Source organism: Microtus pennsylvanicus, chromosome 9 (genome assembly GCF_037038515.1).
Source record: "Microtus pennsylvanicus isolate mMicPen1 chromosome 9, mMicPen1.hap1, whole genome shotgun sequence".
Taxonomy (NCBI): Eukaryota; Metazoa; Chordata; class Mammalia; order Rodentia; family Cricetidae; genus Microtus; species Microtus pennsylvanicus.
The window spans coordinates 33,207,260-33,226,012 of record NC_134587.1 but is presented as its reverse complement, the minus strand read 5'-3'; the positions used below and the strand labels follow the sequence as shown (position 1 = coordinate 33,226,012).

Sequence of the window (18,753 nt, the reverse complement as noted above, 5' to 3'; positions counted from 1 at the left end):
TAACTGGGTTTACGTGAGAGCTCCTTGTGGTATTGGCTGTGTATGTCTTTAGTTATCAACTCTTCAGGCTACCAGGTCATCTTTAAATCATGTGATTTATTTTCTTGCTATCTAGGTACCACCAGTATTATTCAAAAGTTCACAGCATCCATCTTGTTTAAAATGGAAATAATTTGTGATATTTACAATGTGAGTGCTTGATGTAAAATGTTCAAAAAAAAAAAAACCCCTCAAACCAAGTTTAGTAATACCCTAACAGTCATACAATGAGAAGCGACATTTGGTAGCCTTTTATAGACTTCATTTACAAGACAGCCACTTAGAAGTGTTTGTTCTGTAGTTTAATTCCATTTTTTTTTTTTTTGCACAGTATGTACTTGTTTTGGTGGGCTGAAAATGGAGACAAAAAAAAGATAACTTTATTTAGCTGTATCATTTCTTTTCTTATTCTAGCAAGTTAAGGAAAATGGATTTTAACCAATAGGAGATAGATAGTGGGCAAGAGCAATAGTCCTGTCTTTAGAGTCTGTATAAGCTAATGAAGGAGTCAGCTTAATTCACTAATAAAAATAGCTAAAGCTGATTTATCAGGGCTTTTCCCCCTTTCCAGGAACTTGCATAATGGCTTGTTTTCATCTATCATCTTCAGTCCTGTAACACAGACAACACTATCTCCCTCCTCTAAAGAAGGAAATGAAGTTAGAGAGTGGACAACCTGTCTTCAAGCATGATGCTGATGACATTCACAACTAGGACTAAGACAGAGACCAAAACTTTAAGCAGGACACAACTGATACCCATAGACTCAGGATAAATTCACTGTTTATGATCAGGAAGCTAAAACTTAAATTTAAAATCTAGCATATTAAAAGTTCCCAAAGAAATTGTACATATGCTGCTGATAACTTCCAGGTTGCCATCTTCAGCCCTTACTCTGTCATCTGAATGACACTTGAGTATCAACTTGCTACTGGAAATATATACTTGCAGGCTGAAAACATCTAACTTAATAGGTGCAAATGAAACATTTAAAATCTTTTCTACCCCAACTGTTCTCCACCTCACTAAATAGCATCGTCACTGGCCCACTGAAGCCAAAATCTTCATAGCGTATCCTGGCCACTTTTGTTCACTATGATTACGATGCTAGTGAGATCACCTGAGGCAGGTTCACAGATTACATGGTTTGCGCATGTATAAAATCTTTGTAATACCAGGCTGGTAGAGATTTGACCAGTGGTTTTACCGTACAGGGTTATCCAAGATTCCAAGTCAAGGGAGGCAATGCCATCAAGTGCTCTTTATATCTTGTTGGGAAGGAAGAGTAACACAAGAGAAGGCTTGTGAGGTTTTCTATCATCTAGGCTTGAAAGTAGCTCCATCACTTCTGATTAAATCGATTAAGATTCAATCAAGCTGCTGCACCAAATAGAGGCCAGAAAATGTGGTCCAATGGTCTTCCCAAGAAAAAAAGAAAGGAATTTTGGGAACATCTACAGTTTTCCTCTTGTCTTCTCATTCTAGAGCTCTACTCTCTGGAGACATTCTGAAACCAAGGACTGGTCCCAGTTGTGAAGATCACAGCTAATCTTGGGAACACTATTTAGAAGCAGCCTTCAGGGTGCTATTTAGAGATACCATAGCATGCCAACCTGAGGAAAAGCAACAGTGTATGCAATACTAACATCCAATGCCAATCCAAGGATAAGTGATAGTGTACGTAACACCAAGAGGGATGGGGATGTGCTGAGTACTGCTTCCTAAGGAAGTATCTGAAGACTTTAGTGCGAGAAGATGACTTTCGACAGGTGAAGAATAATCCCAAGCACCACAGTAGAATTCTCTATCAAGTCTGTAAAGTTCAATCAATGGTTTTTACCTTAAAATGAGTTTATAGCCTGTGTCTTTGGTTTAGAGTAGAAGATGTTAAGTATTTTAGGGAACAGAGACTAGCAAGGACTCTTTTGTGTTTGTCTATGTTCACTAAGTCCCAGAAGAGAAGGATCTGGCAAGAGAAGGCTTTAATGAAGGCAGCAGAATAATGAAGATGGGACAGGATTCTGTACAATAAATCTTTTTCTACTCTGCAAACATACTACTTTCAACATAAAGGTTCTTTAAATAAGAAAATAAGGCTTTAAGAAGGGTCTTGATACATTTCTTATGAAGATATCAATTGAAAACACTGCCACTGAGTTTAATAAAAATTTCCAACCAGTGTATCTAATAAATGTTACTGTTTAACTGATACTCAGCTTTCTGAGAGAAGAATGTTTCAAATCATCAGAGTCACTTGCCCAAAGTTTCTGTTTCTGAAGGTCATATAACTATGTAACTGCTTAATAAAAAAGAGAAGTCCCTCTAAAGAGCCCAGGTCTTAGGGGCTTACATGTAGTGCCTTAGGTGAGGTATTAGCAAAGCTTATTTATTTTCATTTCCAAGGCTTTTATTTGCTCACTCCCTTGTGGCAAAACTGATTTCCATGATGATTCCCTTCTTAATTTTAATACCCTTTTTACTCATCATATAGACATAAGAATTCTCCATAAAATAATGAAATCCTTGCAAAGGAAATGAAGACAACTCAGAGTAAAGTATACTAGCTCTTTTTCAATTAATTGATCCACTGACATGCTCATGTAAGATTTTTTTTAAACCTAGGAATATAAGGTTAATTAACATAAAAGAGCCTCACTCTTCTAGATGCTGAATTTTGTATTTTACCCATGCTGCCTTAACTGCCTTGATTTCCCAGTAATGACCCAGTTCTCCTAATGAGGAACATTAACCCCTGGCTGTAGCTGTCCAGGACTTAATTGTCAACGGCAGCTGAAATAGGGGAGTTTGCCGATCAGCAGGTATGCGCTATATTAGCTCATGTCATTTCAACCCCTGATAAATAAATGTGTTGCTAAGGCAACAGGAAGATCAGCTCCATCAGTATCCTCCCCTCCCAGTAACCAGTGCGCCCCTGCACTCATTGGGAGGAAACTGCCTTTCACACCAAGCATAGGAAAAAAGGAAGGAAATTAACTGCATGTAACCATAATTAGAAGTAACATCATTCATCATCTTAGAAACATATCTAAATTAAGGAAAAAGGACAGCATAGAAAGGCATGCTTTTGAAGAAGATTGTGACACACCATTTCCTTTAACAGGAGATGGGCACTGCGAGGCACCCACTTAAATGTGAGCACAACTCTCTCAAATTTGCCTCTCTGTGAATTTTCTTCTTTTGTTTAACCAACAAATGATGCTAAAATGAATAGCATTCAAAGAGCTGATTAGTTGCACAGCCAACAAAGACAATACAAGGAGGGGGGCAAACCTTAAATAACTTTTAATAGTCTACCTGGGAAATCTTTGGTGTAATGAGTAAGGAAAAAGGAGACTGGACACTGAGTCTCAGTCTGCATAACCCATAAAAGTCCAGGATCACATTTACTTGGATTTTAGTAAGAGTTTAAAAAGTGCTTTTAGTGGATGTTTCTAGCAATAGAGCCTGGCTTATGGTGAAGAAGTAGGTAGAAGGCATTCTACAGTGGGCTTTCTTTTAGATTCACCTTTCAATGACTGAGAAGTTACTTTGGTTTTCTTTCCAAGTGTTAGCTCTTTTTGTTACAATGAGTTGTTCAATTTTAACAAACTCATGAAGGATTTTTACAACTTCTATGAATATATATATAAAGAATTGAACAAGGAAACCATAGGCATTCTGAAAGCAATGCTGATCATATAACCACCTCCACCTGTGGTTTGGGATGCTGATTCCATTTATGTTTCCATAGTCATTCTTCTTGAGCAGAGGATAATTGATCACCAACTAGTGACTCTAAATGCTATTATCATCATTATTAGATCACTTTGACTATGTCCTCCCATGGAAATCACTCTGGGTTTATGCTACTGAAACAAGAACATTCACTCCAAAGTCTGCATCTCAACCCCAGAGGGCTTTGGCACTTAACATTTATGCTAACAAACAACATCATTTAAAACATGATGCAAGTGGCGAGAAGGCATGTGAAAAGTGTGAAGTTCCATTCCATGTCTGTCTAGTACATGGAACTGCACAATGGACACAGTACATGGAGCCATCTCACAGTCAAGGAAATTCACACATCACTAGAAAGGAAAGGCAAGCAATTCCATCCAGCTGCATCCCCATCCATGCACCCGCCCACACATACTAGTGAGCCATCCATTTGCTAACTCATGCACTCCTCAACTGTAACAATGATTAAAGTATAATACGAGCATAACAGGAGATTCAGGAAGAGGCAAAAGGAGGAACTGTCTTCAGTAGTTACGTGCCTGTCACAAGCATACGAAAATTCAAACAGCTTTGTAGTGACTGTCTGTCTGTGAAATGAGTCAAGTGCAGATAACTTCTTAACCACAGTAAGCAAGAAAAGAACAACAGGAACTTCAGTTAATGTTCCTCCAGTGATAACAATACCAAAATAATAATGCTGACGGGACATGTTTTTTATGCTGACATCAAGTGTAAAAAGTGAAACACCCCTAAAAGTAATGACAACCTTGAGTTATATCAACTTAGCTTATATAGTCCAGTCTGGAAATGGTCAGCAAAGACTGTAAGCAGGTATTAGAAATTATGCATGGGAATTGGGTAGGGCTTCTTTTTTGTCATAAATTTTAGTACTATTTTCTACCACTTACGTTTTACCCTACAACACTGCCATAAAATCATTTAGCAGTGCCAAATTATTAGTTGATATATTATTTTAGGTAGTAATTTTAGGTAGTATCTGTGCCTTTTCAAAAAGTCTAGTAAAAATTCTTGAGAGACTTTTTTGACTTTTAAGTGCTGCAAATTTGAAATTCTTTATCGACAGATCAAACATATAAGCAAAATCCACCTCCCCCTGGGAAAGAAAAACTCCAGGAAACAAGAAATCTCAACAAAACTTACTGATTTGGGAATGGCTATACTCAACCAGAACAATATTCATGTGAGCTTCGATTGACTAACTGATGGATAAATACGAAACTGGTTGATATGCTGAGCTCTGAGAACGGCTGATGGTACTAGAAAACATCTGTGGAAGCATCTCTGTTTAGGTCAGAGGTCAGCAGCTTCCTCTCCAATGCAGAACGGTTACAGCCAAGCACACTAGAGAGCATGTGGTCACCCACACGACCACCATCACCAGAATTAGTATTCTGTGAGGGCTATTTTCATTTTGGAAAAAGATTTCTATTTAATGTTAACATTGAACACAGAATGCTTGTCTCTGAATACTAGCACTTGGGCTTCCTACTCTTGTGTACAGAAAGCATGGCATCTGCACAGACCTGCAAGAACTTTCTAAAGCAAGGACCAGAAAAAAACAAACAAACCTGTCCCAAGTTGTTCTGGCAATGAGAGATCAAGGCAAGCCCTCATCCAGCCATCTAACATGCATCCTTTCAGATGCAGGCAACAACTTGGTTTGCAAAGTTGTGCTTTAAACTCCAAAGTCAAGAAATAAAACAGTAATTTATTTTACTACTGAGTATTAATGTATTGCATCAATTAAAGTTTTGCATCAATTATTTTAGTTAGGGGTCACCAAAGTCTCTAAAGATAAGAATGCCAACCCTTTCAATGTTAGGTAGGACTAATGCTTACTCAGCCAGTCACCTAAGTACATTTTAAATCCCGATAATTAACTTTTGTCCTTTCTAAATTTATACCCTTAATTGTAATCAACTTTGCATGAATCAACCGATCACTATTCTATGGGAAGTGCTGCAAATGCCAGAACGCACATGAAAAGTCAAGATACTCGAAGGGGAAAACCTGACTGATGGTTATCCCACAGTCCAGAGAGAGGGAAGGGGGAGAACAAAAATATGTCATGTTTATCATTCTTCTCTGTGCTTGTGCATGTGTTCACAAGCCCTGGTGCAAATGTGGAGGTCAGAAAAGAACTTCTGGAATTGGATCTTTCTTTCTATCATGTGGGCTCTGGGGATGGAACTTGAATAGTCGGGTTTGGTGGCCCAACTGGGAAATGTTAACTAGAACTACTCTAATAACTTCAAGCTTCTCAACACACCCACCCCACCTTTATCTTTCTCAACCAGAAAACACCTCTCAAGGGGTACTCAGGAGTTTTATCACAACTATCAAGACTATGGTTTCCTAACCACTTAATTCAAATGGAGGTAAGTTCCCTTTGGTCTGAGTTTTTTCATATGTGACAAAGACTTGTTTGCTGTCAGTTACTATGACAAAACCTGGAATTAGAATACAAAAAATATACAATACAATATCTTAAAATTCAGAGCCAGAAAATTTATGTCCACGAGAAGGAAAATTCAAGCAATTCTCATGACTAGTTGCGATGATCACACAGAGGTTTGCAAAGATCGTGAATGTCTTAGAATGCTTAATTTCCTTTCCAGGACTCTTTAAGATCACAATATTTTTTGACAATAATCCTAAGAAACAACTTGACTTTTTTACTGTGTGACACTTGCTTTTATGCAATAAAAGCAGCTGTGCCTGAGCACAGTTCGGGGCAATGGAAGCACACTGAACTAGTGGTATCCTAGTTTTCACCATCTGCCTTTGCAGCAAAAGAAAAAAACCAAGCCAAAACAAAATACATTTGTTTCATTTAAGAATGTGCTTGGGGATATAGTAAAAATACTGTTCATATTAGTTATTGAATCTCTCTAATAAACAAATGTCTTTTAATCTTTTCTGTGACACAATTAGAAATGTATATGAGACATACATAGATCTAATCTACATGGGAAGTAGAAAAAGAAAAGATCTCCTGAGTAAATTGGGAGCATGGGGACCTTGGGAGAGGGTTGAAGGAGAGGGGAGCAGAGAAAAATGTACAGCTCAATAAAAATCAATAAAAAAGAGAAATGTATATAAAAGAACTTTCATGCAAATAAAGATATAACTACCTTTAGGATGAATATTCGTATGAATGCTTGACATATGAGATAAAACAGCTACTTTCTTTAGCACAGTTTATCCGAATGAACGCTAGACACACCACTGATAATCTGACTTGAGTATAGCAAATATTTTTAAATGCAAACCATGTGAAACTAGTTTTTAAAGAAAATAACCAATATATATATATGCTTCCTATCATAAATTATAGCTTTAAAATGTCTGATAGAATTTTGGTGAAACTGTACCTATACCATAAGCTTAAGAGCTTTCTAAAACTCAAACATGTTTCTTAAGAGATTCATAGTGACATCTCAAAATCACATGATGAATCATCTCAACACACAGCAGACCTGAATTATTCTGTGAATCTCTCTTTTCCATGTGACCTATACACAATGCCCAAGAAAAATCTATTCACTTTGCAGGGAATAGACAATGGATAACACACTGTGCTGGCTCCAAATTCCACAGTGGAACTAACCTAAAACAAACCCTTCTTGTCTGCTACAGCATGAAAGAGCATCTACAATATGCAGAATAGGCCCAACAATACTCCTTTTCACAGTGACAGCTCTACAAGGCAGGATTTTCTTCACAATCTTCTACTGAAACAACATATTGCAACAGGTATAAAGATGTGAATTAATGTCATTCTTTACCAGTATTTTTTATTTTTGAAACTATATTTTTCACAAAACATGATTTGTGTTAGCACGTGCTTGTTAATGTGTTTTTGCTATTTAAAATGACAATGTGAGCTGGGTATCGTGGCACTAGCCTTATTCCCAGCACTCAGAAGGCAGGGGAAGGTGGATCCCTGTAAATTCAAGGCCAGCCAGAGCTACAGGAGATTCTGTTGTAAACAAACAAACAAACAAACAAACAAAGAAAAGGACAAAAAACAAAACAGAACAAAACACAATGTAGACAATGTGATTTACAGACTTTTCCTCAGTTTCAGGTGAAAAACAGTAAATACTTCTAGGTATAATCGAAACAAAAGCCTTTGGTGTGCTACCAATTTTGTAAAACTTTACCATTATAAGAGAGTATGTGCATTTGTGTGTGGGGGCAAGCACATGTATGCTCAGAGGACAAAGCCAAGCCTGTGGAAGTGGTTCTCTTCTTCCACATTTTCATGGGTTTGGAGGAAAGAACACGGGTCACCAAGCTTCCTGGGCCAGAGCTTTCACCCTATGGCCCTCTAATTTCAGGAGTGTGAGTTAGAGGAGAGGGGCCTGGACAAGGGGAGCTTCCACTGTGCTCTAAACTTGTTTAGACTCTCCATCTAGCAGTATGTCTTTGTGCCCACCACGATATAGAAACATTTACATAAAGATTGGAAGCTGGTATGATGCTTTACTATTTGGAAAGAAACAGCTTAGAAAAACAAGCACTGCCAAATGCAGTGTTTTTCACAGGTCTTTCTCTAAGCCACTTCTATTAGCAGTGCCATGCTACAGATGTTTATAACAAGACATTAAAGACTGGGTAGAAAGAAGAAAATGAATCAGATTGCAGAGAACCCAGGAACTGCTGACATACTGTCAGTCAGTTACTTGTCTACTGTCAGACTGCAGAGAACCCAGAACTGCTAAAATACTGCCAGTTACTTGTCTACTGTCAGCACAGGCTATGCACTACAATCCTTGACTCTCGGCTCAGGAAGACCAACGGGGGCAAACCTTGTGTTTAAGGGGCTGCTCTCATGCAGACATTTTAACACAGATACAAAAACAGAATGTATCTTCTAAAAATGTCACTTTTGATTTTGATACACATTCTACCAAGGAGGCACTTACTACAAGATATGGTAGAGGCTGTCACTGTGTTTGAGACCACTCATGATGCCATTATGGAAGAAACACTGAGAAGTCACCATCACTTCATTTCCAGTTAGCTACAACCACCGCATGATTTCATGACACATTTCTTATGACAAGTTTTATGACAGTGCTATCTCCCCTGTCCATTTCTCATTTATGGATATTCTTTCCTGAAACACCTCTCTGGAAAATGCATATGGCCAATCAAAAATGCAACAGACAGCAGAGCTTCCCATAGCTACGCAGAAGGAACACACAAGTTAAAGTGCTCAGGTGCAGACAAGGGCACACATAGTAAGCCTAAACACGGAGGTGTGAATGAAAAGGGCTGCACAGGAGACCCAGACAGCCCTGCTCACTTCCAGTGAAATCTTGCTTTCCTTCAGAACACAATTCATAGTGATAGGTCAATGATGGGATTTCCAGCCATACAAATGGAAGTCTAAATAAATGTGTGCTCGAAGCTGGGGCTGAATGCTGAACCAGTCTTAATTTTCTAATTCATATTCACCAATTAAAAATAAACTGGATTTTTATGAGCAAATTTACATAAATCAGATGATAAAGCACCTACCACTAAAGGGTAGGAATTCAGCTCCCAACATTTGCATATATTCTCCTAAAGAAAACATAGGCATTTTAGCTTTTCATTGGAGAGTCTTGCTGTGCCGGAACTCTAATGGGCTTAGAACAGTAAATTTTGAAGAAACTGATTGCTACCCCTGTAGCTAGTAAATGTCTGCCTAGACCCAGTGGCATTTGAAAAAAGTGTTTTATCATAAAATTATCCCAGCAGAGTCCATTCTGCAAGATAGCATCATCATCATCATCATCAGTACTCCATGCAGGACCCAACAGCTCTGGCACAATATTGCCAGTCATTTATCTGTTGTCAGCACAGGTTACACACTGTAATCCTTGACTGCCTCGGAATTAGAATGTCTTTGATGTCCCCACAAGAGTTTTTTGCCCGAAGGCTTTACCAATGCTCGGCGGCTCAGTGTTTATTCCTCCTAATCTTCCTCTCATCTCCAGGCTAGCAGTGACAGATGGTTATGGGCACACAATAGTATTAAGAGTTTGATATTTTTTTTATGCTGTGCTCTCTGTACAACAAATAGCTATCAGACGCGGGCCAGAGAGCTGACATGGCTCGCGTAGGTAATGGCAAACAAACAGCTCGGGTTGATGCTTTCTGTCATTTCCCCTCCTAACCCTGCTTGTTTTCATTGTATACTCTCAAAGGTAAACTATATTAACCTTATAGACTGTTATTAAAAAGATATATCTATATGAGCATAAAGTGCTTTTCTTTTTTCTTTTTCTTACTCTTTTGATTATGAAAGTAATACTGCTGACATATTGAACAAATATCGAATGTCAACATAAATTTTTAGTGTGTGATAATATCCCCTTCATATAGCTGTGTGTCAGGCGGGAACCCGTGGATGATGCATAGCAGTAAATAACCCAAACAAAATTAGTTCTCTTGTCAGCTTCTACCTTGTATGTCCCCAGGCATCAGTAAAATTGACTGCACGCTAGATTTTCAAAATTAGCCCTAATGTTAGCTATGTGTCTGGCAACCTCCAAGTTTCCAATGTTCTACTATATTACCCGTAAGGATGAATGTGTTACTTTTATATTTTGGCATTTACTCTTGCTGATGCGGCTTTTTTTCCCTCTTCTCCAAATTAAAAATAATTTAGCCTTAACAATAAGAATGTGCACAAACATCATGCTGCATCTCTTTAAGCAACTAACTTTAGGCAATTAAATTAAATTAAAGCAAAAATATACAAAGGAAGAGAGGGAATTATTCAATTTAATATTGTTAATTTTATTAACATAGCTCTGCCTAATTTTGTGCAAAGTATTGAATAACACGGTTCTCAATCTTGCCTCTATACTGGTGTTTTATACCCAGTTTCCAAATTATTCAACATTTTTACAAAAATCTAGAACCAAACTTTTAAGAATTGACTTTCTTGTAATAATTATTCACTTAGAAGCAAAGGTTAATGGAACAAGAGAGATTTTCAGAAGCTGGTAAATTAGGATGTGTATTTTACCTCCAAAGAGGGTTCATTTCATCCCGACCCACGGCATCTCAAATCACATGAAAGGATACTGAGTACAACATGATGCTGGAAGGGTGACGGTGAACAAACAATCCCCAAACTGCATCTCCTAACAACGCTTAGCCTCTAAATTTTAGGTTCATGCATTTAGAATCAAAGACAAAATCCCTTTAGGTACCAGATGCTGCAGATCAACTGGGAGAGCTCGAGGAGTTTTAATGTGCTTGGAGGCAAATCCTGGGCAAAGGCGCCTTCCCGCCGGTGTGTGTGCTTATTACTTCACCTGCAGACAGTTGCTCTCAATCGGACCTAATGATCAGCCCAGCACTGCTGCAATAAAGAGGCCATAATCTGTAGGGGAAGCAACTCAAATCAGGCCACATGCAGATTAAACTAACTGGGAGGAATAAAAACTAGATTAAAATATTCATGCCTAATACCAGAAGATTATCAGGACATTTTACCTCCTTAAATCCTAATTTATAGAAGCCAGGGCTAGGTTTATGAGTTTATATTTGGTGGGATTATATGCTGCACTGACTTTCCTGTGATGAGAGGAAATTCAGCTAGACAGTTTGTCTAGCACAATACAAAGGCATTTGGTAGGAGGTAGATGGCTTCCCGTGCACTAATACACTATGACAAGTAAAGGGAAGCTGTCCAGTTAACACTGGTCAAGGTAAGAATGGAAATTACTGTATGAACAGTGATGCGGTTTATTGATGTCCATATGTGAATTAATTCTGGATTAGCACTCTCTGTTAGTGTATAATGGCATCTGATTTTTCTACTTTGAAACTTCTTGAGTAAGATTTGATTTTCTAAATGTGTCTGGCTGCTATTGCTAGTTGAACAAATCATTACAAATATCTTCTATAATCCACATATAAAGTAAAAACACAGCAATTAAGGTACAGTTATGAGCAGTGCTGCCTTGGTTCTGTGCTAGTGTATAACCAGGTGAAACCCTAAGTGCAAATTCAAGCGATCCTTTTCTTTAGAAGCTACAAGGACAGCAGATTGGAAAGCCCACCGTCAGAACCCATTTTGTAAAACAATCAGTAAACTGGCATGTCTTGACTTACCACCTGTGAGGCCATGTGATATGCAATGGTCTCTGTTGATCATGAGCTCCACACAAAAGGTTGCTGGCATCAAGAGCTAGACTGTTGCTCACAGGAAGAGAGCCAGAATTATCTTCTGACAAACTGGATTTCTCCAAGCCTGATTTCTGGATAGATGGATTGTCCAGGGTTTCCTGTCCGGCACCAAGGTCAGGGTGTTCCTCAGACTTTGATTTAAAATTCTCCAGTAACTTCTTAGAATCCCTCTGCTCTGGCTGGAAAGGAGGCATCACGGGCAGAGCTGCAACACCATTTCCATTAAGGCTGAGCATCCTCCTTAAGTGGGCTATTTTGTGCTTGGGCATGAATCTGTTACAAAAAGGGAATGCAATATGTTTTTGTGAAAAAGAAAAAAAGTAAAATGAGTCCCTTACCTTCCAGTAAGGACACAGTGACGACATACCAAACTGAGAGAAAGCAAAGATGATATGACAACAGTTCTCAGGAAAGGGCAGCAAGTATTAGTCACCAAGAGAAAGCTCAAAGGTTTGAAGTTGGTCAAACTGTCTTTGAGAAGTTTCCAAAGAGGTTTTGTGGCTACAAATGGGTGTGGCACACACTGTAGACTACGAGGCTCTAGATGTACTTAATTATTTGCCACTCATTTGTCTTGCTGGATTCGCATTTTGTGCTTTTCAGTCACTCTATGTCTTAGAACATTTATTATTCATTGACAATGTTTGAAACTTCCTTTGTTAACTCTACTTCTGTTCATTTGGCTGCTCTGTACTCCTGGGAACCTATATATGCCTTCTATTAAATTGACCAGTCTGATATTTCCTGAAGTATATTTATTCAATTTCATTTCTATGTTTTCCTATAATGCTTTTGTCAAACAGAGTTAAATATGCTACTGATTTTCAAAGAACCAACAAAATCCTTTAAAAACAAAGTCCTAATATAATCTACAATCAAAGAGTCACCTACACCATTACAAGATCTAACATCAACATCAAGGAGATATCCATCGCTGGGGACTAAACCACAAGTACTTAGAGTGGGAGAAAGGTGAGCGAACACAACTAAGCTATGCTGACAACACTTTACTCACAACTGACACCTTAACTTTTGAAACTGGGAAATAAAAGAGTATCCTGACTTAGAGACCAGTAAAGGCTTAAAGAGGACTTTATTGAAAGATTTTGCAAAGCAGGAAAGTCTGTATTGAGAGGATAGTAGAGAACATGGGAGGAAGAGGGTCTCATCTGCAAATAGCACACAACCCAGAGTCCTGGATGCAGGTCTGGAGGAGCTGGCTGGGCCGGGTGACTGAACTCTCAGAATTCTGTAAGCCCATCCTCTAGAGTCTAGGTCTCTTCCTGATTTGTGGAACCAGTGAATAAATAGGGAATATGTGTACTTATAGGTAGGCAGGGAAGAAACCTTCTGAAAGCCGAAAAAGGAACCCAAGTGGAGGAAGTGATTTTGAGAGAGCAACGCCACATTTCAGAGATGAACCAAAAGCCTTCCTCCACAGGACATGTAAACAGAAGCACAAGACCGTTCAGAGGGCCTGGAGGACGGCTGCTCAGCACTTGGACCAGTCCCATGCTGATGGCTGCTAACGCTCACAGAGTTTCTGCAGGGTGGAATAGGCAGAAACCCTGCAGAAGACAAGGGTTGATGAGTGAGAAACAGGGGGATAGGTGGATAAAGGACTTAGGACTATTTCCCAGGGGACACTAGCTAAGTAAAGAATTCAGGTTCTGAAGACAGAAAAGTTTTGAGCAACAGAAGTAGATATTGTAATATATGATAACAGCAGGATTTATTGAAAAGGGATGGTTTGTAAAAGATAATAAATGGTTTTCCTGCAAAGCTGAAGGAAAGAGAAAAGGAAACAGAAAAATAAAACAACAAAACAAAATCTTTCAGATACCAGACATGGAATCTGAAGCCTTACATCATGAGGTCATTGGTTCAGGCCCCTTATTTCAAGCAAGGCTAACAGAGGTGGAGATGAGAATTACAAACATACACATGTATACATATATGCCCCATGGGGGAGAAGGATGGGCAGAAACGATATGCAGTGAAAGATATTAAAAACAAACACACAAACACAGGTGCATTGGAGTGAAGACAGAGCTTACGGAACAGGGAGAGAACATTAACTGGGCCTAAAGACAGGTCTGATGAGCAACACTAGAAAGCGTAGGGAAGTGTAAGTGAACCGAATAGCTGTTTTATAGCACACCATGGAGGTTCTACAATCAAAAAATGTCTCCAGGGAGTCCTATGTTTGTTTTATGAAGCCTGATATCTATTTTGATTTCTAACAGGTAGAGAAAAGCCAATGAGATTCATGGAACACCTTCCTTCCCAGTGCTAAGCAGACAGCAGCACACACAGAGAAGGTGCAAATTATGGTACCAATTCTATAAGTACCTTAATAAAATAATATGGTTTTTGATTTAAAATGGGAAGAAGCCTGGGCATGTATAGACTGTAATTCTACTTCAAAAGTGCAGAAGTTTTAAAGGAACAAATGAACTTACCTTCTTCCTAAAATAAATTCAAGATATGAAGGGCATCAATAGCTCTCACTGTGCATGTGTGTTTGTGTGTGAGTGTGTGTGTGTGTGTGTGTGTGTGAGAGAGAGAGAGAGAGAGAGAGAGAGAGAGAGAGAGAGAGAGAGAGAGAGAGAGAGAGAGAGAGAGGAGAGAGGGAGGGGAAGGGGAAGAAAGAGACAGAGACAGATTTGTAACTTCTGGACAGAAGGACAAATGGTAAGAGAAGGAGCCTCCAACCTCAGCCACATCTGGAAAGCTGCAGAAATGTAAGCCTATCGTTTATGCAAATAAAGAATGCCAGCAAACCAAAAAGAGTCCAACAAAATTACAGACCAAGTATAAAGGATTCACAGTAACAAATCAATGGGCATTGAAACCACATCTTGATCTTCACTGTTAGAAAACAGTATCGGGACCCATCTTACTCTATTAAATTCCATTTCTACTGCCCATCATGTGAGGGAAACTGCAATGAAAGGAAATTGGCTAAAGGGCTATAAACAATAGAGGCTGAAAACAGACAAGGAATTCTGTGGTGGGCAGGTTCTAGGTCATTCTACAGGCTTCCCAGACAGTCTCAGGGATGATCAGACTCCCCTGGTAATACAGGTTGTGGCAGCTGCCTTGATAGATGGTAGTGAATAAGGACATGGAAGATGCAAGATATAAACCCAAAGAGCTTACACATCCCACACACCCATGAAATCAGAACCAATCCTGAAACAAGGATGGAATAAGGAAAATGCCACCGAAAACACCCTGACCTGGCCTGATAAGCAAGTGCTGACACGCCAGGTAAACAGCACTTGAGTCCTGGGTCTTCCTGCAAAGGTAGGAAGAAGCCCAGGCTCTGTGAGTGCTGGTTTCACTGGAATCCCTTACAACTGTGTATGTTTGAAAATTAGAGAGATCTTAGAAGAGCAATAATAATGATTAAGGCAATGGAAGTGTTGATTTATGAGGACAGATTAAAGGAGCTAAATATGAATGGCTGGTGAAGTGACAACTAGACGGACATATAATAGGCGTCTCTAAGGAGAAAGAATAATTATTTAGCCTGGTACAAGGGGGTATAACTAGGAATAATGAGATGAAATTAAGAATAGGAAATTTTAAGCTGAATTTCAAGAAAAATTCCCTGACGGTATAATTTATTAGCTCATAGAATAAATTCCCCATGGAATGCTAGAGCTAGGGAAACTTAATAATTGAGCTGGACAAAATACCAATAAATAACATAGATAACAATCCAGTACTTAGAAGAAGGAGGTTACAAGCAATTTTCCCCTTATTTATACATCTTTTCACATTTTTTAAACAGGCTATTCATTATAGTGATTGTCAACCAAAGAAATACTTATGTATTACCTGAATTTAACAGGATACCTCCATTAGTTCTGAAGTTAAAAACACTATTCTCATATACTTTGCAGCAAAAGTAATAGCAGAAAATACAATACATTTTAACTACTTTATTTCAATAAAGCTGACTGTTAAACAAACTGGACAAATACATTAATCTGAAAATAAAAAAAAACAATATCATTCACCATCCCACACAATCTGAGCCTCTGTGCCTTGGAGCTTATATTTTTATAGGCATGTTTATGCAAACAATTTATTGCCATAATAGAAATTAAAAAACAACACCCTTTCGGCCTTTCTGGATGCAGTTCTGTGGTCAATTACTTCTCATCAATACCAAGTTCAAACAGGCATAATACTAACAAGCAGTTTGCTTAATAATAGCCACCACTCTAATTAACCCATCCAGAACATTCGTAACCAGGCGCTATTTATAATCTACAGTTAAGAGACGCCTGGCAATAGACTGTTCTTATGCTTTAAAAATACCTTAGAGATGGGCTGACATAGAAATGGACAGAATGTCCTGGCACTAACCTATAGAGACTCTGAAAACAGGCTCAGATCCCAACACTTACATCCCTTCCTCAACTCCAATTCTGGTAGAGCTGCCAATGAGAAGAGAGCGAGAAGGTTTTGAAATTAGCAGAGAAGAAAAGGCAAAAGAAATAATCATCAGCATGATAGTGGGGCAAAGACCGTTCAGGTACCCTCTCCTCTGCTGTCCAAGGACCTAGCTGGGGACATCCCCGTGGATACCTGGGATCCCCTCTAGAGCCAAGTCTCTTGCCAACCCTAAAATAGACACCTTAATGTAGGTATCTTCTTCCCTGCTCCTATATCCACCCTTCCTCCATCTCCATCCTCCCACTCCCCCAAGCTGTTGCCAGTTCTTCCCTTTTCCCTTCCCTCTCCCCCTTTCCCCAACTTCACTCCCACCCCTGCCACCACCCCCATGCTTAGAACTTTTGCCCTGAACGGTCCTTGCCCCACTATCACGCTGATGATTATCTCGAATATCACCATAGAATCATTGTCTGGCAATGGATGGAGATAGAGACAGAGACCCTCAACAGAGGAACGGACTGAGCTCCCAAGGTCCAGTTGAAAGGCAGAAAGAGGGAGAAGCAAGGAAGTCAGGACCGCGAGGGGTTGGTCCACCAACAGAGGCAGGGTGCCTGTTCTAATGGGAATTCACCAAATCCGCTGGACTGGGTCTGAATGAGCCTGTGATCAAACTGGGCTCTCTGATTGGGCTGACATTGGGGGCTGACTGAGAAGCTATTGATAAAGACACTGGGACTTGTTTTTACGGCATGTTCTGGCTTTTTGGGACCCTAGTCTATATGGATGCACAGCTCCCTAGGCCTGGATGTAGTGGGGAGGGCCTTGGACTTCCCACAGGGCAGGGTTCCCTGCCCTCTCTTTAAGCAGGATGGGAGAGGGAGGAGGGAGTGTGGGGGAGTGGGAGGGGATTGGGAGGAGGGAAGGAAGTGTAAATTATTGAATGGAAAAATAAAAAAAAAAAGAAAAGGCAAAAGAAAAGACATGACCTGCCTTTGAGAGCAGGTATCAGGAGTCTCTCGGAAGCACTGTCAGAAACTTTCGGGATTATAGTTACTCTACTCACTCCCATGCTTCTGCTCTGTTATGAGCCAGAGGACTCTTCTTTTTAACTTTCCTCCTAACAATGGCCAATTTATGACAGAGTCTCCTTTCTTGCAGCCTCTTCTTTCAAAACCTAACCTTTCCAATCTCTGTCCCACAGTCTCTAAAGACATTGTCACAAAGTCCCAAGACCATGCCAGGCAATGTGTAAAGACAAGCTTAGGCAAATGTTTTCTAGGTCTAAATTGATATCCCTCTGTCCCACCCTTCCCAAGTCCACACACATAAACTTAGAGCTGAACCTGAAGTCAGTCAGGAAAAGCCACAGGTTCTAAATAAGTTTAAATAAAAAGGGCACCAAGCAAAGAGAATCCTCCTAAAAACCTCAGTGATTTTCTGCTAGCATGCAGAGATGTATGTAGCTGACCAGAAGGGAATTCAAGAGGAAGGCACACTTCAAAGGAAGAAAAGGCAACCAGACATGCATGTGGGCGCATACAATGCTGAAGGGAATGTTTTGGTTAAAATGTATTCATGGGGAGATATACTACTCACAATTCTCTTTTGAATAGACTGTTAATAAGAAGTACTTATCATAGTAATTTCCAACTACAAAGTTTTAAAGACAAACAAGTAAAGGACTATGGACTGACGTCCACAAGATAATGATTATCTACAGTCTTGCTTCAGCATAGAGACTAGAGAGGCAGGAGGTAATTTAACCAATGATGTAAAGCAGTGGTGAGGGAAGAGGAAAGGGCAGTGCAGATGACTAGTGAATCCACGTCTGAGTCAGGGGAGAGAAGGCGAATGCGGAGTGCACAGTGGACTCCTGTGGGTTGGAAGGAGAGAAGACAGAGGTCTGTTCCTGCACATGTGGAAGGGCAGTGGTGGGCACCACTTTCACACAATTTGTTTCATGCAACAACAATTCTGTGGGATATGAGAAACGGTTTCATAAGAAATCAAGCCTAGGAAATGCTGAGATAAACAACATTTATTCATTACAGGGCTTTTAAGGTTGTGTGCTACCATGTGCTACACAAATGTTCATTCATCCACTCTTGAGTACCTAGTAGATCATAATATATATTCTCTTCCAAACTTGGCACTCCATGGAACAAGAAACCTCTCTAATGTGGCATCCTCAGACCTAAAGACTCATCCAGGAAATTCTAGGAAATGCTACTTGAGGCCCGAAGAAACATGAGTGAGAAGCACGAGGCAGGAAGATGGGTGACGAACTGTCATACACCAGAGATAGCAGGAGGGTGCCAAGGGGCCTTCAGTTGGGAAATAATGACTCCC

At 39.6% G+C, this 18,753-nt stretch overlaps 1 protein-coding gene across 5 annotated transcripts in view; it reads right to left on the bottom strand.

Annotated features, from left to right (window-relative positions):
- Qtman (queuosine-tRNA mannosyltransferase) overlaps nucleotides 1–18,753 on the bottom strand; it is a 339,919-nt gene that overhangs the window by 43,530 nt on the left and 277,636 nt on the right. For all 5 annotated transcript variants that reach the window (XM_075985299.1, XM_075985298.1, XM_075985302.1 and 2 more), the window contains exon 6: nucleotides 11,920–12,267. In XM_075985299.1, the coding sequence (XP_075841414.1) occupies nucleotides 11,920–12,267 (348 nt within the window). The remainder of the gene's footprint in view (nucleotides 1–11,919; nucleotides 12,268–18,753) is intronic.